This window comes from Vespa mandarinia, chromosome 8 (genome assembly GCF_050613455.1).
Source record: "Vespa mandarinia isolate Hongniang chromosome 8, ASM5061345v1, whole genome shotgun sequence".
In the NCBI taxonomy this organism is placed as follows: Eukaryota; Metazoa; Arthropoda; class Insecta; order Hymenoptera; family Vespidae; genus Vespa; species Vespa mandarinia.
In genome coordinates this window covers 6,170,001-6,193,526 of record NC_140817.1, presented here as the reverse complement: position 1 = coordinate 6,193,526, position 23,526 = coordinate 6,170,001, and the positions used below count along the sequence as shown (strand labels likewise).

Genomic DNA, 23,526 nt, shown 5'->3' with positions numbered 1-23,526 from the left:
AAGGTTTTTGCCCTAATCTTTAGTTCCTTCTCTTCTCCTTCGAATCCTTAGCACTCCTTTCTCCTTCAGTAAAATCGATTCTCTTGGGAACGCTTCTCGAATACTTTCCTTACTCTCGCGACTTCTTTACAAAGCAAAACCTTGCCAAAAGGGATTCCTATCTCTGCGACATTTTTTCCTTTCCTTACTCAAATCGATCCAAATCAGAATACTCTATTCTCTTTCTTTCTCTCTCTCTCTCTATCTATCTATCTATCTATTAATCTATCTATCTTTGTCTTTGTTTTTATCTCTCTCTCTCTATCTGTCTGTCTTTAGCTCTATTCTCTTTCTTCCTTCGTCTCTATCTCTGTCTCTATATCAAAGTCAGTTTGTCTCTATTTCTCTCTCTCTCTCTCTCTCTCTCTCTCTATGCTGTCTTTCTATCTATCTGTTCCTATTTATCTGTTTCTCTCTCTTTCTCTTTCAGTCATATTTTTTTCTCCCTCTTTTTCTATCTATATATCGTATTTATGTCTCTGTCTGTTACTTTCTCTCTCCTCTTCTATCTGTCTGTCTCTCTCTCTGTCTCTTTTTTTCTTTTCTCGTCTCTATCAGTCTTTCTATCATTTTTCCTGTCTTTCTGTCTATTCCTATCTCTCTCTCTCTCTCTCTCTCTCTCTCTCTCTTTCTCTTTCTCTATTTTTCTTATCCCAAATGGGAAACCATTATCGTTTGCTCGACGATGTCTCTCGATTCATGTCCACTGTCGTCGTTAATAATCTCGGAAACGAATTCTTTGGAATAAGAATGTCCCTCGATGGAATAAAATACATATCGTTTTACCTTGGAGCATGTCTGTTAGAACCTTTAAATATACCGCCACCTAAAAGCCAGACGGAAAAGTTGAAATTGATTTTGCAAAACCGCAAGCCGCCTTATGCAAATGAGAGTAGAAGGATAGAAGAGAGAAAGAGAGAGAAGGAAGGGGGAGAAAGGACGAAAGTCGGTGTACCCACCCACACTTCCTCCCGTACTCTTCGTCCCACCCGCCAACCCGTTTTCATGGTCTCTTTCGCGAGGAGCACTGAATTATGAGCGTGATTTCCGGCTAGATGGACCTTCCGGCCTGGCATTAGTCCAGTGCCTGGCGAAAGTGCTCGGATAAATCAGACGCCTTTTTCGATGTGAGCACAGAGAGAAAGAGAGAGAAAGAGATAGAGATAGAGAAGCGTTAGTTTATTGCTATGTAAATCATTTCATTTTCACGACCAAGAGATTTCCAATGGTCGATAGATAGGTATGAAAAAAAAAAAAAAAGAAAAAAAATGAAAGGAAAGGAAAAAAAAGTGTTATGTACGCCCTCTTGGAAAAATAGCAAATCGAATTACGTTCGCGTGAGCGTTTTTATCTTGCTCGTAAGATCGGTAGCAAACAGATATCATGTACAGACATCATGCGTGCCAACTACGAGGGTGCGTTACATGATATTATATTAGCATAAAACCAAGAACAGTACTTTCATGAAACAAAACATAGGGTTGGAAAAAGAACATCTATAGAAAATTCTCTAGCATTTATGACATTATATATATGAAAAAAAAAAAGAATAAAAGAATGAAAGAAAGATAAAGAACTTACATTCCTTTAAATATTGTTTGTGATAAATTGTAACATTTACTGGTGTACGTGATTACAAGTAACTTCACAACCGATATCAAAAATAAAACATCGAAAATTTTCGTGACGGAATAGCTCGAACGTTTTTTAAATAATCTAAATATGTATGTGTGTGTGATATATATATATATATATATATATATATATATAATTTTTCATTTTCCCTTTTTTTTTTTTTTTTTTTTTTTTATAATAACAATAACGTCGACGAGAACGAATTGCCATTATCGTTAACAATGAATTCTTATTGAAAACATCATTATCGCAATTTGCACTTAATGATTACACAGAAACATATGTGCCCATAATTATGAAAATGGTCTAAGTCATATATTTCTTGTTTCGAGATATTTAATGAATTGCGTTTGAACGAATTAAAAAATATTTTTGTATTATGCGACATTTTAATTTATAATTTTTTTAGTCTTGATTAATGGAAATTTATTATGAATATGAAATTTTGTATGAATTTCATACGAAAATGTTGTTTTTAAAGCTCTAATTGACTTAGACTATTTTCATAATTAATTGAATGTTCTATAAATGACTTAAAACAATAAAGAACTATGAGTTTTATTTGAAACAATAACTTTAATGAAATAATTCATGAACATTTATTAATTATTTTTAAAAAGTAATCCATTTTTATTATTTTTTCTAGTTTTTATGATTCTTAAAATGTTCCTGATAAACTGGAGGGATGTATGGTAGTAAACACATGACATCTATGTTTTTCTTCTGTTACTGGTCTAGAGGTGGTATATAATGGAAGTAATTTAATATTTTCGTATATTTTTGGTCTTCCTCTTTTAGGTGACAGATCCAAAACGTGGAATTTAGAATCATCTAAAGAAGTTTTATAGAACATTTTATAAGGTTCATTTTTCAAGAATCTCATCCATTGAATTTTCCATAGTATTCGCTGGAATTTTCTTTTGCTTTTTTCTGGTCCTCTGCAAAACTCCTAGCTCGTTCGCCATTTTGTAAATGTACATCATGACTTTCTCTAAGATGTAATTACTCTTCTTCATTATTGCATGCTTCGATTTTTTCATTCAGTAAATCGCATTTTTGGCATGTGTCTTTTCGAGGAGCATGGAAATTTAAGTTAAATTCAGTATTAAATATTTCCCTGTAGATCCATTCCTTAACAAAGGATTGGTTATTTTCCTTACATTTCTCTACATATAGGCTATACATTTTACGAATATCTAGATCAGGACTCAAATATTTTCGACCAGGAGTATGACGAGCTCTGGTGTAGTGGCTCTTGTATGCTGGGAAACTTAAAATATGTTCTCGTACAGCTTTTATCTTAATTTCATCTGTTTTTCGTGAAATTCCAGGCTTCTTAAACCGGAATAAATTGACGTATTCGTTATCATTTATTTTACCAGCTTACTATGTAGTTCAGAAACGTGTCCAAAAGGGCCACGCGCCATTTTCAAGTTATATTTATATGTAATTTCTTCAAATTTTTTACTTAGACCACTTTCATAATTATGGGCACATTTTTGCCAGCCGCGTATTTGCTTCTATAGTCTATATCGATAGCTTTCACTGGACGCATATGTGCGCCCATAGTATTCAAAGGGTTAATGGTATCATCACAACATGATTTATCTAATCGCGGTGATTCCTATGATAGTAGAAAGTTGTACATATAGTGAAAGTTGTTGACTACTGACTATGTGTCTATTGAGTATATGACTACTGACTATAAATGACTGTAATGACTATAAACGACTATACTGACTATGGAGACTATAAATGACTATACTGACTATAAAGACTATAAATGACTTTGTGACTATAACTGACTATATGACTATCTTAGAAAATGGAGGAGAGAGAGAATTAGGTTCTTTGGGATTTCGAATACAAATTCCAAGGAAACATCCTTTCTTCCACGAAAACATGTTCTCCACTATCGACTTTTTCTCTATGCATACACACAGACACAGATACATAGTATATGCCCGCCCCTATTTAGCCCCGCCCCCTGGAATTTGGCCCCACCTTCTACATGTATAGCCCCGCCCCTTGGGTATTTAGCCCCGCCTCCAGCCAGTTTGCCCCGCCCCCTTGAGTTACTTAGCCCCGCCTTCTGTCAGTTTAGCCCCGCCTCCTGGAACTTGGCCACGCCCTCTGCCGGTCTAGTCCCGCCTCCTGGAACTTGGCCCCGCCCTCTGCCAGTTTAGCCCGCCTCTTGGAACTTGGCAACGCCCTCTGCCAGTTCAGCCCCGCCTCCTGGAACTTGGCCACGCCTCCTACAAGTTTAGCCCCGCCTCCTGGAACTTGGCCACGCCTCCTACAAGTTTATCCCCGCCCCTTGAGGTACTTATCCCCGTCTCCTACTAGATTAACCCCGCTCCAACGGGTATTTGTACCCGCCCTCTACCAGGTTTGCCTCGCACCTTGGGGTATTTAGCCCCGCTCCCTGGGTTACTTGGCCTCTCCCCTTATTAGGTTAGCCTCGCCCCCTTTGTATTTAGTCATTCTTTCTCTCCTTCTCAGTCTCTTGTAATGCAAAAGAAGTTCTTCTAAATTTCAGGTAGAAAGATTTTAAATAGCCTTATAAGAATTTAAATCGTCGCTCGTCTCATTTTAAGAAATTCTTTAGGAGCAGATGTTCCAATACGCACTTGCGCAAAAGATATATGAAACAATCATATCATAACGATCGGATTGATAAGAATGATTTTATTATAAATAATATTATGTTTTAGATAACATTAATTTCTTTTTTTTTACCGACAAGTGTAAAAAATATATTTGTTCGATTTGAAATCGAATAAATATTTCATTGAAAAGCCTTACTTATCGTATTAGAAAGTTTGTCCGAAACATTCGTGGCTTCGTTTGTGCAACGATATTGTGATGAAACATTTATTATTCGTTTAAGAATGATTATTGAAACAGAAGCTTTTCTCTTTTTTTTGTTTTCTTTTTTATTTATTTATTTATTTTTCTTTTTTTTTAATTTCCGTAAAGTTATTCGTACAAATAAGGCTTTATTATTTAAGCGTCGTTTTCCGTTTGTATATAATTTCAATTTGTAAAAACAAAAAAGAAATTATTTTTCAATGAAACACTTGAACGTGAATTATTGTAAAATTTATTATACAAATAAATGAAAATCCTTGATTAGAAAGAAATAAAAAATATTTCTTCATAATATAAAATTTTCTATAAGATATCAATGAATGAAAATGAAAATTTTAAAGTCCTGAATTTATTACCACCTCGAGGTAGACCAAGGAAGTTCGAAAATATTGTATTGACATCATTGTATAAAAATATCAGACAAATTACAACAGCAAAATTCAAGGACATAATTGACCTATTACGATATATATCGGAATATCATGGTTTCTTCAAATCCCTTTCACACACAAAATCTAGTAAATTGTTTTATAATAAATTTATGTTCGTAATTTTGTACGTTATGTAGTTAAATCTTTTGAATCGCATAAATTATGTTTTCGAAGTGCTTTAAAGATATGTAAAATAAATTGAGTATTGTTTTTTTCCATTTGAAGCATCTTAAATGATGTTGAATAGACTTGGGCACCTTCAAATTTTATAATGAATCTGATTGTTAATTTTGAAAGTGGCCTAACTCCATTCTTGATAAGAAAACGCATATTATTCACTTAATAATTGTCACTATTTTAATAGGAACTATAAATTTAATACCCTTAGATACACTTAAGTAGTATAACTCATTAGTATCCCATACGTATATTTTTAAATTCATTGAAACGCAAACCATTAAATATCTCGATTTGAAGATAAATGGAGTTAGGCCACTTTCAAAATAAACGGCTCATATATATATATATAATCTTTGTATAAGATCTCTTTGTTATTTTAAAAAGAAATTATAAAATATTTGACATTTATTTATACAGCACATTTAGATATACTATATAAATAAATTTTATTATATAGTATATTTTACATTTATTTAAGTAATATACTTCAAGTATCATAAAATGAAATTAAATTAATACTATAATTAATCTACTTTAATAAAACTCTATATAAATTTATTAGAAAAATTAAATTTGAGACAATATTAAATAATATTATCCTGATATATGCACGATCGTCATTATCGTATAATTGCGTTTAATATAAATCCTAAACCAATTGAGATCATAGAAAAAAGTCTGCTGAACGTTCTATTCAGAAAAGAATGATAACCCTGATAGCGAGTCCATGTTATTGCAAAAGGTGATCTTAAGGGATGACGTTAATAATAAAGATCAAAGTTACGCAAAAGAGGATTTAAAAAGATGCGAATAATAAAAATTTAAGTAGGCGGCGCGTAACTCTAGAAAATGTTATATTATACGATCAGAGATTTTATTCGCGAATTTAATTCGATTAATTAAATCGAGTCCCACGTTATATGAAGCGGCTTACTAATAATTTTATAATTAAAGGAACGCGCACTTACATGGCCCTTTTTCTCGATGATTTTAACTATATAGAATGCTTAAAAGCTTTCCGAAGATTAAAAGAAAGATTATTTTTGATCATGCAAAAAATAAGGGAAGGTTTTTTGAGCGGTTTAATCGTTCAGGCAGAGGGTGCGATCGTACGCATTATATTTTTATTATTTTTTTTTTTCTTTTTACTTTTTTCCCACAACGAAGTTGGCTTCGCGTCCTGCGACGAAAAGAGAGAATGTGTAAAAGAGACGGTTGAAACGATTTTCGAGGGTAAAACGAAGATGAATAGCCGGGAAATTGGCGAAAGGAGGGAAAGAAAGGAACGATGTGAGCCAAACACACGAGGGTTCTCGATTGTTTTGCGTGAGTTTGACTCAGCATTTTTCGATTTTTCAAATGTTTAACCTTACATTCGGTGCATTCAAAATTCAGAAAAAAAAAAGAAAAAAAGAAAATTGGAAAAAAAGTTTGTATCGCATAAATTTGCGATTTATATAAATGTAGTAATAAATAACGATACAATTATTATCGTTAAAAAATAATAATCTATTACATTCGATGATGTTCTGTCAATTATTAAAAATTCATCTTTCAATAAGAATTATTTAAACGCATTGAATTATTTAAAATTAATTATTTATTAAATAATATAGCTACAGTTAATAATATATTATATTACGAACCATATTTGACGTTAATTAAAATTATTTGTATAATACAATCGTTCTACTATAGTTTATGAATAATCATTTTAATCAAAAAAAAAAAAAAAAAAAAAAAAAAAAGAAAAAGGATGACTTTTGAATCGAGTTAATTGTCGTAGCCAATTCATTCAAAGCCAACGTTGTGAGCATTGAGAGACCGTACTATACTCGTGTCTTTGAGGCTCCCTCTTTGGAAAATGGCCGTTTGCAATTTAACGGAATCTCTGCATATAGAGTGGGCTCATCGTGGCAGGTCCGTACTTTAAATGACGTCCCGCGAGTCCCCGTACTAATTCTATGGGTCCTTCCAATGGATAGTAGATATATACATACGTATGTATATATATACATACATATATATATATCGAGTATATAAAGCCTACGCGACGCACCCTTGCCGTCCACATGGAAGGGTGCAAGCCAAGTGCTGGTTACACAGCAGCTGCTTGTTATAATTGTAGAAGCTTCGCGATACGAAGTGCCTGCTCGAAAAGAGTAGCTCACTGGTTCTTTCAACGTACTTTTCTCCTCACCAAAATTTCACATCTCTTTCGATGGGAAAATTCAAACATTTCGACTCGTCGAATCGACTCACGCTTATTTTCGTTATCGATAATGACAACGAAGCGAGAACGGTGAACAAACAATAGAAACCGAAAGGTGGGAGGCTCGAAAGGGGTGACTACGTGACTTGGCATATGAAAGGGCTATTCTTGAATCTTAACCCTTTTGAGTAATATGATCGTACATACACGGTTATGTATATATACGTCAGATAAAATAATAAATGTTAATAATTTATTATCAATGTAAATATAAAAATATAAAAGTTCGATCGTAGCTCAAAATTTTATTTTTAAACAATTGTATTCATTATATTGTATAATGTACTATTTAATTATATATTTACTAAATATCAAGGCAATTTGAGAATTTTTATCTTAAATTAAAAAAAGAAAAAATAGAGAAGAAAAACAGCCAGGAAATTTGCAAATTGTTTAACAGGCGTTATACACAAAACACACAAAATATGTACAAGTACGTAAAAAAGAGATTACGAAATATCTTTCGTTCTTTTTTGTTTTGTTTCTTTTTTCTTTTTCTTATTTTTTAATTAAAATCAAACATATAATATTATTGTTATTTCGTTTTACATAAAAAAAAAAGAAACTAAATAAATAAATAAAATTTAACGAATACCGATTGGTAAGGTATCGATCCCGACGGGATATGTTTCGTGTTAGAAAGCCAAGAGAGCAAAGTCACTTTCTAACTTTCAACAGGATATTTGAGACGTAATTCCTGTTGGCGTAGTTTTAAGCTGCCTTAGCCAGAGCTTAAACTTTAAGAAGAGATCGTGGCTCTATGCGTAGTAAGAGATTACGAAAGTGCAACTACGGATTTCCACAAATTTACCGTCAGTTGAACTTACTCACCTTTTTTTCTTCTTTTATCAACATAACTAGATGTATTAAATTAAAAAGAAAAAAAAGAAAACGAGAGAGAGAGAGAGAGAGAGAGAGAGAGAGAGCGAAAGAGAGAAGGGAAAAGGTAGTCATTTTTACATTCAAGGACGATGCTCATCCCGGAAACACTTTTAATGAGGTTTTATCTCGCGTCCATTACGAGTATGCGAAAGACTGAATTGGGCTGGCTGTTAAAGTCGGAGAGATGGTCGATCGTAACGGTAACGCTAACTCCTTAAGTGCTTTCCCGCTTCGACGTTGAGAGAAAAGACAGCAGACAAAGTTACGCTATCGTGTTCACAAGACCGACGTTAATGTTTCAGGAGAGCCTCGAGGAGCGAGTTCACGAATTGGAACGGGCGCTGCAAGCGGAACGACTCGTCGCTCAACGAGATCGCGCAACGATGACGAAACTTCAACGACAAATTAATAAGGTAAAAAAAAAAGAAATCTCAAAACTTTTATTTAACTTTATGAATTATATAATACTTGTAAGAAAGAAAGAAAATATTTCTATTGGAATTCTTTCGATGTATCGATTTTTATGATATAGATTTTAATCTACTTGTCTATAATTAAAATATTATTGTCTTGTGGCCAAAAAACAAATTCATATCGATTCAATGTACCATTTTCTTAACTAACGAATTATATTCGTTAATTAGATATTATTTATAAATTATTCGTAATTTATAAAGAAGAAAATTTATTAATAACGATTATGATCTTGCAATTAGATTTTCTAGATCAACGTTTATTAAAACTTTTAAACCGTGCCACTCGCTTTTTATCTTTGCTATAATTTAATTATATTAAATTGCATCAAATATCGAAAATTCATTATTGTCATTTATCATTCTTTAAAAAGTAAAAATTTATTTTCTGAAGTTGATTATAAATAAAGATGTCTCGTTAAAGTATATGCATAAAACTAATAGATTTTTTAATATCGTTATAAATATACTGATATGTTTGTATATATATATATATATATATATATATATATATATATGTATGTATGTATGTATATATATATATGTATATACGCATGTGGAAAGGGGTGCACGAACTTTCCAGACAACCCAATATATCGGAAAATGGAAAAATAGATAAATGCAGACAACTTAGCCGTGAGACCAAACTTTTTATTATTAAACAGAGTCCTTTATAAATCTTAAATAATCTCTAAAGTCTTGCTATTTATTGATTCAATATTTCTAAACTAACAATTATAAATATTTTAAATAAATGATCAATATTTATAATAAAATATCAATATGTAATATATCTAGCGCAATTTTAAAACTTAATTGTTTATAATGATCAAAATATTCATATATATTATATATTTATTTGACGAAATATATTATATATTTATTTGACGAAATATATTATTTATCATTAATCAATAAAAATATTGACGAAATAAATAGAAATAATTTGTAAAAAAATATCTATCATTAAATATAATATTAGATCTATGAAATTTATTCATTTTCATTTATTTTATTTAGATATATTATATCGATCAATTTTTTGTCAATTAAATCATTGATTCCTATAAGATTAAAATAAATATAAAATATGATAGAATCGTTGAACAAATTTAAGTGGACAATAGATGAAATCGATTATGTAAGTTTAGATATACTTACCAAATCCCAAGCTAATCTGGATTTCCTCAAGAGCAACTTAACGGCAATGGCATTTGAAAAGGGCAACGATTCCTCCTTCTCAAGAGGGAGGAAAATGATGTACGACGAGAGATGCGGGAAGGTCTGCTTCTGACGTATATCCGTGGCCCTTTTCCTACGAGCCCTCTTCGTTTGCAATCCTATGATATAAAGTATCATGACAAAAACAAGCGCTTGCAGGCAGACTAGTAAAGTATATTCTGTTTTGGCATAAAACTTTCGGTTTTAAGATTTAACTTCTTTCCGTCATTGATTAATATCTTGTTAACAAAGATGACAAAGATAACAAAGTAAATACGATTAATTAGGAAAATTTTTATCTCGCACAAGAAAGAAAAAGAAAAGAAAAAGTAGAAGAAAAAAGGACAAATATTTCTCTTTACTTATTATATAGAAAAGCTTCGCTTTTTCATAATAATCATGATAAATATAATGGTTATGTCATCGTGACAATTTTCTTTCTGCATAATTAATATTACTCGTATTTCTACATAATTTAAATTTATCCATTTCACTAATTTCATTTTTATATGTCACTCACAACCATTAACTCCCACGTCGTATTTTAACATTAATACGTCTGCATTAAAATGAGACTTCAATTTTTTAAATAATTAATCGACTGTTTGTATTTCTATATTATCACAAAAATTATTTGTTAGAAATGGTTTCGATGGAAACCATAAACAGAACCGTTTCGTTGATTTTAAACAAAATTTATATTGTAATGTTCATAATAAAATTATCGCGTCATTTTAATAATCTTTCTGATATTTCAAACAAAATATGTTTACATCTGAAAAAAGTAAGTGTTCCATAAAATTATAATAAAATCGGTCCGATCGTTTAATTAATTTTCAATTTAAAATTGTTCGTAATTAAATTGACACAATTTTCAATTCCAAATAAATATGTTCAATCGATCTCGAAATGAAATTTTGAACGGTAGCATTTTTCACAATGGTACAAAAACTTTTGTGTAAAATGTTATCATATTTGAATAAATCGATTTGATCGTTTGATAGTCTATGTAAATATAAAAGAAAAAAAAAAAAAAAGATTTACGCAAACAATTACAGAGATGTATATTTAAAAAAAAACGTTTACGATTCGTTCGAAACTTCAAACGAAATTGAAAAATTCCATTTCTATTAAAAGTTATTCCGAGATAATACCTTTTCCCGATGTTGATTATACGAAAAACTCCACTCCAGTCTTGCTTAAAAGTAGTAATCAACTTCAAAGGAATAATCATTGACAGAGATTTATTCTCTTTTCAATCTTTCCCGAAATTTCTTCGATCATTTCCTTTTTTTTTTCTTCTTTCCTTTACATCTTCTTTTCTTTCTTTTTTTTTTCCTTTCTTTATGTTCGTTCGAAAAAAAAGAAAAAGAACAAAAAGAAATAAAACCTCCCTTCACCCCAAGTCCCTATCCTTCGAAATATCTCTAAATAAATAACAACATGTGACTTCGACAAATTTCTTTTTCTTTTCTTTTTTTCTTTTTTATCCTTAAAAAAATAATCGAAACTTAATATCAATCGCCTCGCATCAAAGACGATATACAAAAGATTATAAATACGATATATAGCAAATTTGTGTCCTTTCTTTTTTTTTTAACACATTTGTATAACTCAAACGTTCGAAAGAAAATAAAAATTATATATTTTTCAATCGTATTTATCGCGTTTACTTAACATTCGTTTTGTATTTAAGGGATGATAACTCTTATACGCGGGAAGAGGGAACGAATGGGAAAGGGAAGATGGGGAAGGAGACAAATAAGAAGGCTGGAGGGTGGAAGGGAAGGGGATGGAATAAAATCGTAACGCGTTAAGGCGAAAGAAGATGCCTACATATAATGCAAAGGCAGACATCTCACAGAATTCATTTTCAATAAAGATTCGTCTGTAGCCTTGAGCGAGGGGTAGGAGAGGGTATGGAAGAGTGTGAGAAAAGAAGGACCAAAAGGAAAGGAAAAAAAAAGGAGGAAAATGGAGAGGATATCGATGCGTTGAAAAGACGACGCTTATACTTCGAAGTTTTCTAATAAACCTACATTTAAAAATTGTATCTTATCGTAAAATAATCCTTAATAATAATAATAATAATTTATCATTTTTATTTTAATTATAATAAACTTTTATCATTCGTACGAGTTGATTCTTCTTACGGATACTAATTATATATATATATATTTTTTTTTTTATTATTATTATTATATTAACTAATGAGAACAACTTTTTTTTCTTTTTTGTTTTCTTTTCTTTTATTTTTTTTTTATCTAATAACGTAAATAAATTCTTTTTATTATATTCCTTTACAATATCATATTTCTTCCTTAAGATCTTATCTCTATAACTCGTGTAAAGAACCCTCGGTTTGAACGAAACGAAATGACTCGTACGGTCATAACCTGTCTTTAACCTTTCTGCTATAATATAGATAAGTGTTTATTGAGTATAATCGTGAAAAAAAATAAGAATATATACATAAATTTATAAACATAATAATAAAAATATATATATTATATAATCGTGTAGTGAAAAAAATTAATGTTCCAGCATATGTAAAATATGCTATATATTATATAATATATATATATATCATATATTTATTGTATGATATAGTCCTATATAATCCATAATAGTTGAAATTATTTCTAACGAAATAAAAGAAATAAATCTAAAAATAAAATCGAAATACGATAATAAGAAATAATATATTTTTGAACATATCTCGTCGATTATACAACTCTCTTGTTTCCTCCTATCTCCCAATGAGTTTGTAATTGTTACATTGGTTTCTCTTGTGTGTTCTCATTCAACGATAAGCACGCTTCACCGTCTATTAGTCGTACTCGAATTACGGTCAAACGGATACCGCCTCGGGTACTCATAGTAGTAACTCCGCGATCAAAGGACGCGTCGATTCGAGCTTCGCCGCGAGTGCGATCTTCACGTACGACTGGAGCTTAAAATACACCCTCATTTCCTCTAACTATCCTTTGAAAACGAACGTCGAATGTCGAACTAATATGCTTTCAGTAATTAATCGGAAACGATATCGACCAGATAATTTGTTGAACGGTTTCTTCGATCGATGTAAAAACGATAAAAAAAAAAAAAAAGAAGAGAAAAAGAAAAAAAAAAAGAAAGAATAAATTCCAACCTTGTCTTGTAATTTTCTGTATTATCGTACAATTAAAGTTATACAGAATGATGTCAAAAGTCATTTATTTGTTTTTTCTTGGCTGTAAAGTTTGTAAAAATAATTGATAGCACGTAATATTAATTAGAAAATTATTTACTATATTTATTATATGGTCATTCTTATTCTTTTTTTTTTTTTTAATCAGGTTTGAATAATTACATCTACAGGTGACAGATCGTTCATTTTTTTCAATAATATTGTGTTTTAAACTCTAACTTTCGCGATATTGACCAATCGTATGGCTATCATCAGATTCAAGGAAAATATATGAACATCTATGCACTTGATCGCGGTGATCTTTAAATCATCTTGTATAAAATTGATAAATATCCATTTATTATATATTTATTACCATTATTTATATATTACCATAATTTACATATTAATTTATCGTCACTTATGCTAATGCTGTTCTATAATTTATTTTTAATCATTTAATATATATCAATGCTTATTGATATTCAAGAAATGATTATAATTTATTTCTAATTATATTTTATTTTAGACAAATATTTAGACAAATATTTTAGACAAATGAAATAGAAATTTTTATTGGTATATAATAATCTTTCGTCATTTTTCGCGTTATCGTATTACTAGTTATGAACATATATCGAACATATGAAATATTTTTTAAGGAATAAGCGAGGAAGTTCGTACGCTCGATGTCACCCTCTCATTTTTCATTAGACACGCGTAGTAAATGATCGATACCGAAGCGTAGAGGAGAATCGGAGCGTCCGCGACGTCTCGGCGCCGTTGAATCTTACCTTCCCCTATTTCTTTACTTCTCCCTCTAACATTATGCTTTATCCTTCATCCTTGGCGCCTTTCGAATTTACTTCTTCCGACGTGCCGCTTAGGGATTTTCGATTTATCCTATCTCAGATTTGTAAGTAAGTTCCTAAATAAAGATTACACGTCGGATGTGCCTTTGCGAATCTTATTTTCTTTTTCTTTTCTTTGTTCTTTCTTTTTTCTTTTTTTTCTTTTTTTTTTTTTCTTTATCTAATAAAACATAATAACAATAACTTTAACATTATCTGTGACAAATAAGATCACATACATGAATAAATCCATTCTAAACTGAACATTTAAATATTATAATTTCGCTGTATTACAAAGAGGATAAGAAGTTGTTGCATCGTCGTTTGAAAGCAAGAAATGGAATGATAGAAAAATTTCTTTGTTAAACATTATTTTATTAAAATATCAAGATCATCGTTATCTTCCCTTTTTCCTTTCTTCTTTCTAAGAAATAGCATATACATTTATTACCGTCGTACAATAACTCATAAAGATACTGATTCAAATGGTACACAATTTTTCAAACGAAAAAGAATCATCAATTGCATTGTAAAAAAAAAAAAAAAAAGAAAAAGAAAAATGAAATTATAATATATGCAATTTATTCTCGCTAGAGTTCTTCAAAAGGATACTCGCTAGCGAGTTATTCTCGCACGATGAAAAAAAAAGAAGGATGAAAGAGAAAAAAGAGAAAGAGAGAGAGAGAGAGAGAGAAAAAGAGAGACAATTTGATGAAACGTCGGGATCCGTCAGACGGATGTACGTGTTCGTTCTCTTCTTCAAAAGGGGAAGGTTTTACAGGAGGCAAACGTTAGATATGTCGACGGTGAGTCGCGTAAACGCAAAGGGATAGAGAGGAGGGTTGAAAGAAGTGAAGACGAATAGGAAGACGAAGAAGAGAAGTAGAGGAGGATATCTTCTTGCAAAGTGGCATGTAAATTGCTCGCACGTACATTAGTCATCATCGTTCCTCGCAGTCCTCACCTCAACTTTCTTCGAGACAAGTACCTCTTGCCCTCCGCTCACTCTCTCTCTCTTTCTCTCTCTCTCTTCTCATCCTTATCCTCCTCTTCCTTGCATCTCCAACCCCTCTCGTGGACCGTTTGTCTCTTTCAGTTTCTCTTTACCAAAGGTTCTGCCTCCTCTAGGCTCCTCTTTAACTTTCCCCAGATATAAATTCTACAGTTAAGAGGGAAAGAGATAGATAGAGAGAGAGAGAGAGAGAGAGAGAGAGAAAGAGACAGGTGGTAGAAGGAATTGCTCGCAAGTCGAATCGGAGAAGCTTGCCGCTGAAATTCTATCTCGCACCGATCGTCTCCGATGTCAGAGAGACATGCGAATGAGAAAAGGGCTCACGGATCTCACCTTCTTATATACCCGCTCCGCCTATCCCTTCCCTCTACCTCTTTTCCTATGTCTACTTTGCAATTGTAAACGCAACCAATGGAATTTTCATTAAACGTAATACGATTTAGTAATATTTTTCATATACAAACTCTCATAGATATAAATAATTGTATATATAGTAAGAGAATGTTTCTAATGATAATTTCTTTTTCTTTCTTTTTCCTTTTTTTTCTTTCTTTTTTTTTTTTTTTGTTGAATAATTTAAAGATTTGTAGTAATATTTTTATACGAACTCTCATAGATGAATGTGATATATATATATATATATTATATATATATATATATATATATGTATATTATATATATTATATATATATTATATATATATATATATATATATAAATTCTATTTTCCAAATTATTGAAGATGAAAATTAAATTTTTGAACCATAAATAGTTGCTAATCATATATATAAATAATGTGTATATATATAACGTTTCTAATTAAACTTACTTAATAAAAAATATGTTCTACTAAACTTTTTACGGAACAAGCAACAAACTATAATAAGAAATAATTTAAAAGTACCTCTTTTCTTATTTACTAGACTAAACCAAAAAAAAATAAAAAAATAAAAAAATAAAAAAGAAAAAAGAAAAAGAAAATTTGGTGAAAATTATAGAATCTTACTAAAACTCTATAGCATTAATTTTATTCAACAAGTTTTGCATACATCATCGTGGAAGAACCGTTTTTGGTTGAAATTATTCGAGTAACGGATAATTATACGCTCACTTTTCCAACATCGTAAACTTGCACTCCCTTCGACCTTTCTAAATTCATTTCTCTAGAAAGTTCGAGCTTTAAGGGAGGGCGAACGTCGTTCAAAGAAGAACGTCGTGGCATAAAATTTTAATCCGCTTCAGGTTTTCTCTTCTTCTCCGACCCCTTCGAGAAGACGGATAAGAAGTTGCAAAGTGGCAAACAAAGAATATTAGAACGATTACGAAAAATCTTGTGGTTCTTATAGGCTCGTAGCTTCACGAATATATTCCGTTAGAAAAAAAAAATAAATAAAAAATAAAAAAAAGGACAACGTAGAAACGAAAAATATACGATAAAATCATTTTCCTCAAATTCGTTTCGTAGAATTAGCGTGACTCGATTTATACTCGTTTAATGGTACGTATCGTACGATTGCATGATGTGTTTTAACTATACAATAACGTATTTTATCAAAGTATACCAATCGTAGAACGCTTAACACGATCGATAATATACTTGGGATGGAAGAAATTTTTTTTTTTTTATTAATTATTGTGTTTCTTTCTTTCTATTTTTCTTTGTTTGCAATAGTTATCGTTGTGTTAGAGAAAGAAAAATTTCCTTCTCGATGGCGTACCATGGACACGTGTCGTTTTAAATTGTTTTGAGACAAAACAAGATGTGAGACAAACGGTGCTGATATGTTTGCGAATAGACAGTTTTTTTAAGGAATGAAATTTTGAAGAAAAATCGTGAGACGAATAGGGGAATGAATACATTTAAAATAATCAAATTCTAATATTTTCACCGTATTATTATCATCATATTATACAAGTATTATAATATATTATATATTATATTATACATTCCTATAATACTCACTTTCAAAGTTTTCGTATGAATAAGGTCTGAAAATTATGAAAGCATTCATATAACATGCTTTTAAAAACGCTATTTTTTATGGAACACAAAATCACGATATTTTTTATAATAAAATTGAAAATTAGTAAACTTAAAGAATATTTATGATTTTCCTTTTTTTTTTTTATATATAAATTTTTAATATCCTCGATTATATATTCATCATATTTTTTATTCTTTCGTTTAATAATCTCAAATTTTGAATAATCTTTAAACAATTCTTTTTCATATTTTTTGATACAGATTGTCAACATTTTGTATATTATTTTTATGACATTCATAAACGCGATACAAATTGTCGTTTCATTAAATAATTTTCTATCACACCATCTTTCTCGGATATACACATTTATGTTGATTCTTCAATCCAAAATAATAGAAGAAAATTTTGCGTAATTAATCCTATGCCGCATAAAAATGAAAAAAGAAAAAAACACTTCATTATACGACTATAATAACAACAGAATCTTCTTTTTCAACGACTTGAATCACCCTTGCGAATTTGCAAAATTCTCCTGAGAGGGAGAACGTAAATCGCTCTAATCGATTCGAAAGACAGAGAAAGGAGAAAGAGAGAGAGAGAGAGAGAGAAAGAGAGAGAGATAAAGAGAGACAAGTAATGACTAATGACCGAGGTACATTTAGGGGTTGGACCACATTGCCATCGCGGTTTACGACGATGCGCCCGAGTAGTACATAACTTTGCACTTTGAAACGGAACGTTTCAGCCTATGGAGGAAACGATCGTTGGGCTTTCGTTCTACGAACGGATCGTTTCCCCTTGCAAAATGGCTAATACCTCGATAGCACGCTAAATAACCTTCGCGAATGATCTTTCGTATATCTAACCGCAAAAAAAAACCCCTTAAACAAGTAACGAATAATCCGAATCTAATCCAAATAAATAAATATATATGGTATAATGGTATATTACGATAAAATACATAATAAATTTTCTAAGTGAATGGTAGGGTGAAAAGTGAAAAATGAAAGAAAAAGCAAAAGAAAAGAAAGAAATAATAAGCAACAAAATGTAAAATGTCGATTTTAGAGAAACGTAAAAATTTAATAAAGCGTCTTATTATTTTATCGCAAATTGAAAAACTTTACCATTGTTTTGCAACATATCGTAATGCAGAATATATTCGATGAATTATTATTGTTCGGTGGTAAGCGTTTTCCTGCGGTTTACATGGGAAAAAAGAAAAAAAATATAAAAAGAGAACAACGATATAGAGGACGTGTGCCGCATTAACGATCGCCCCTTGTATTTTCCGCTCTCGAAACGGAAACGAGATTAAACGGGAACGATGCAACAGCGAGAAATTTAATAAACGCGCTCGATCAACGGCCGAGCTGTAAATAATCAAGCTCTTCCCTTGGTGAAAGCGAAAACTTATCGTTTCGCCGCATCGCCGCCGTATCGTGTTACTCCGTTAATTGCTTCGTTTGCGATATAATAAGAGGATAATTTCGTTGACCTCTTTTTTTTCGGATAGATAAGCACGTTTTTTGCTTTGATAAAAACGGGGTCAACGATTTAATATATTTTCTATTTCGTAAGAATCACTTGCGAACTCTGCATGTCTAATTACGAGAATTAAATATTATTAAAAGAAAAGAAAATCATTCGTTAATAAGTATGAAATATTTGTCGCGACAATATATTATGAATAAAATATTCAATATATATATATATATATATGGAGTGTCCGAAAAATTGATCGCCTCATTTGTTTGTCAAGCAGCTTTGAAACCGGTAGCATGAGATGACGACCATGCAAACTGTGTTTGACAAATAAGAATTTAATTTTTCTTTTTTGTTTTTTTTGCATTTTATGTATTTGCCAACGACGTTTAAAAATCGTCCAATTAGAGAAAAATATATCGATGACAATCCCGATAGAAAAAAAATTGCTATATTTATTAATAGAAACTATTTGTGAAAAATTGTTAGAAATATAAAAATTAATTGAAAGGTATAAAATTTCAGATTTGAGAAAATATCGTCTTATCGTTCAAACGATAAAATATTATATTATATTATCACTATTATTATTATTATTATTATTATTATTATTATTATTATTATTATTATTATTATTATTATTATTATTATTATTATTATTATCATCATTATTTATTAATGTAACAAATAACGTTAGAACGCATTTTTTTGTCCATCATATTATTAACTCACAAATCATTATTATAAACTTTATCATTATTAAAACAAATTATTATTATAAAGTTATTCTAAACTATGAGATTCCACATTATTTATATACGACTTAAGACTCTTTTTTTACCTTCTTTTTTCCAATTTTTTATTTACAGCATTTGAAATGCTAAATTCACCGAGAACCCCTAGCGACCCTACGGCTTTTTATCGAAGGGTCGTGCTTGAGAGTCTTTAATTAATGGCGTACCAGAGATGCGCGCACACGTTTATATCCGTAACGTCCCGTGTGAGCCACGAATTATTTTCCACTGAGGAAACAAAAGGCGAAGGGTCCATCTCGTCGAGACACGCCTCCGCACCTCTCTCCCTCCACGCACCACCCACACCCCCTGATGCTCGCGGTTTGTCCACGGAAATGTTCCGACTTCTATGATTGCTCACCGATAAATGAATTACCAATGTATGCACACCATTTACATACACTAAAAATAATCACTGAAATATTCGAATGTTTCTTTTATAAATTCGAACAAAAGAAAAAATTCAGAATTTGTCGAGTAGACGTCAAAAAAAGTTCAAACAAAAGTTTCAATATATGTACGTTCGTAACAGCGATAAAAAATACATACCTTTATTTTTAATAGATATAATAAATATAATAAATATTTTTAATATTTTTAATAAAAATACATACCTTTCATTTTAAATAGACCTTTTTTTAATATTTTAATTGAAAATAAACGCGAATAAATGTCGATCAATTTCGAAGAACTTTGGATCAACGTTTTTTTCTTATTTTCCTTTTGGTTTTTTTATTTTTTTTATTTTCTTTCTGTTTTCTTTTTTTTTAACTTTGACAACATGACCGAATCTGTAAAATCATTTTTTTTTTTTTTAAAGCTCAACAAGAATTTTTTCAAAATCCTCATTTTGTATTTTTTATCGTTAGAAAAACAAACAAAAATGATTTATTTTTTCTATAAAATCATATGATATTTATAAATATAAAATAGCTACATATATAATTTATATGCATATATATATATATATATATATATATATACTCAAAATTTATTTACTATTATTTCCAGTACAATTGGAATATTAAAAAGAGTTCGACAATCATTAATTCAAAAACAAATGTATGTCTCGATTCTTCCAGAGGAAGGAATTTTCGAACATTTCTTATAACTTCGATAATAAATCATAAATATTTTTAAAAGCGTATATCTTTTAAATAAAACATTTTTGAAGATAACTTTATACGAAAATATTTTCATCTATTTGATCTCAATAATACAATAGTATATGTATTGGTCCCATACTTTTTATAGATCATATATATTATATATGATCTATATAAAGTAACTTTTTGATCCTTTTAACATCTACGTTTACATTATTTCTCTCCAATAGTTAACGAATATTTGCGATTAAATGTAGAAAATAATTCTTTAGAAAAATAACGCTCTAAGGCACGTGCGTAACGCCTTAGCGCGAGCTCGGCTTCATGGCAATTAGTATGCATCCGGTAGAGCTTAGGGATCGTGCGCGGGGGTTTTCGAATAATCCTGCGTGATCTACGCGCGTTTCCGATAGCCATACAACGCATACCCGTTGCTGAACGTTACAAAGCCAACCCACCATCATAGTCCTTTCAATAATTTCCCTTACTCTTATTGAGGGGAGTAAGGGGAAGCAAGCTTTATTTGTTTTCCTGTAATATCGATCGAGCATATTGCCGTAGCCAGGCAAATTCAACTATCATTTTTCTTTCGCTTTTTTATTTTCTTCTTTCATTTTTTTTTCTTTATCCGTAATAAATAACTTTTTATTCGATCGATTATTATTTTATCTATACGATATCTAAATAATAAAATTATTTTTACAAAGTACATTACGTTCCATTCGTATTTTCAATAATTTATTACTATCACTCGATTATGATTATGCTATATTATTATTATTATTATTATTATTGTTGTTGTTGTTGTTGTTGTTATTATTTTATTATCGAGAAAAATGTTCGAAATCGGATCCATCTTTTCTCCTTATGTCGAACTCTCTCCCCTCCTTACCACCCAAAATTCTGTCGTATCTGTAGATCTTCAGATAACAAATTAGACAATCTTTTTACCATTAAAAGAATTCATTGTAACGTTAACATAAAGAAAATTAGACAATTGATGATTCCTACTTTCTTTACTCTCTTTCCTTCCTTACTCACGATCTTACTTTTAACTTTTTAATAAAACAAATCTGTTATATCACGTTGTTACGTATTGAAATTATAATTTTCTTTTATTTTATTTATTTATTTTTTTTTTAATCAAAAAACGAATAGTTAATTTGAAAACGAAAAAAAAAAGAACCGGCCGATTTATTCAACCTCCTAGTTATCAATAGGAAGTAATAGTTACGACTAAATCGTTGCACAAATGATCGGCCAGGGATGGTTTTGGGATCGAAAAGGGAATGTCATGCAAATTCCGGACTCTCCGAAATTGCGTTCGGTGGCATCAACGTTCATCCGGCATTCCAGCTTTAGCTTCTATGTATCGATAAGCGGAGAAAAGAGAGCAAGAGGGAACTCTGCTTTCATTCGCGATGAAGCTTCTCCTGATGGCAAAGCTTTCCAATAAACGGGCCGATCTCCGCTTTGTGACTACGAGAAGATGGATAAGGGTGCTTCCTTCGTCTCTTCATCTTTATCTCTCTATCTCATTCTCTCTTACTTTCTCACTCAATCTCTTTCACTCTCTCACTCTCTTCCTGTCCTCGTTTAGTAAGGACCGAAAAGGTAAGATCCTTTGGTTGGGCATATTAAATCGTTTGCTTCCAAACGTCGGCCTACTTCATTGAAAATCCTTCATTGACAATGAAACTGATATTGGCAAACGTTTAATTAATTTTATCAAATATCTCGTCTGATATTTTCTCTTTAAAATTGATACTACAATTCTATTCATATAAAATAATATATTATCTTCGTCAATTATTTTTTAATTCTCAAACGTTTCGTTTTTTATGTTAATTAAATAACAAAGAAGAATTTGTTCGATTAAACAAATAAAAAAAGATATATATATACACGTAATAATTATATACATACGTGTTAATTGATTTGATAATTTTTAACATAATATGAAAATATTATATTATATTCTCTAATCAAAACTACTTCACGTTCGTAGAAAACGTTTTAATAAATATTTATTCTACGTGTACGTTTTAATAAATATTTTCTTTGCGAGGATCTCTATATTTTCTAATTTCTTTTTATACAAAATCAGTTTGAAATACGGTATAAAAATAAAAATAGAAAAAGAAAATAATCAATAAAAGAACATACGGTATTCCGTACGTTCGGTATGGTCGAGCAACCCTTCCCATCGTCGAATAACCGTTCTCGCCGCTAATTAATTAAATTGCACGACCTCAGCCCCACCTCCGAAATCCACCAACCGCCCCCCACATCCCTCCTTCTCCCAGAAATCTCCCAACCTCCCTTTCCACCAAAACGAGCCGTCTCACACGAGTTTGCCTATCGTCGCCACCAACGTCCCTTATACCACTTTACCATGAGCAAAGCCAATGCTCATGTCGGTTTAAGTTTTATTAGCTTCATGATTACCAAGAGAACTCTCGTTAACGATCGAAATCCTTTAGTAATTAAAATCTTAGTTATACCCTCACTGAACGTTTTTAACTTCCAAATTACGGTATATCGGATCGTAATCTTAAAAGTTATCTTAATAGCGAGTAATAATGTATAACCTTCATCGAAGGGTAAACCCTTCTTTAGATAGAAACCCAAGTCGTTTACAAATAAATAATAAATAATCTTTTCGGTATGATCGATCGTATAGTAAAACGAGTTCGTAAAAAAAAGAAAAAAAGTAAAATGAAAAAAAAAAAATGAAAAAGGAAAAAGGAAAGAAAAAAGTACGAGGAAAAGAAGAAAATTTACGCGACGGTGTGTGATATCGTTCGTCAACTATACCTTTATAAACTATTCAAAAAATAATTTCAACGAAATATTCATATTTTCAGAATATAGAAACCTATCTAAAACTAAATTATTACATTTGAAAACGCTTTGGTAATACGCATACTTACTTCCAATGGGAACACAATCGAACAGCAATAATGTTAGAATTATGTCTATTCCAATAAAAAGTTTTTACATATCCTCTATCATGTTACCATTTTGTAAATATATATGAGTACTTGTATGCATACCTACATACATATATACATACATATATATATACATATATACATACGAACATAAGCAGTTGGAAAGT

The 23,526-nt window shown here is 30.7% G+C and overlaps 1 protein-coding gene across 5 annotated transcripts in view; it reads left to right on the top strand.

Annotated features, from left to right (window-relative positions):
• LOC118449776 (uncharacterized) overlaps window positions 1-23,526 on the top strand; it is a 166,572-nt gene that overhangs the window by 118,959 nt on the left and 24,087 nt on the right. For all 5 annotated transcript variants that reach the window (XM_035884760.2, XM_035884752.2, XM_085658957.1 and 2 more), the window contains one exon: window positions 8,613-8,723. In XM_035884760.2, the coding sequence (XP_035740653.2) occupies window positions 8,613-8,723 (111 nt within the window). The remainder of the gene's footprint in view (window positions 1-8,612; window positions 8,724-23,526) is intronic.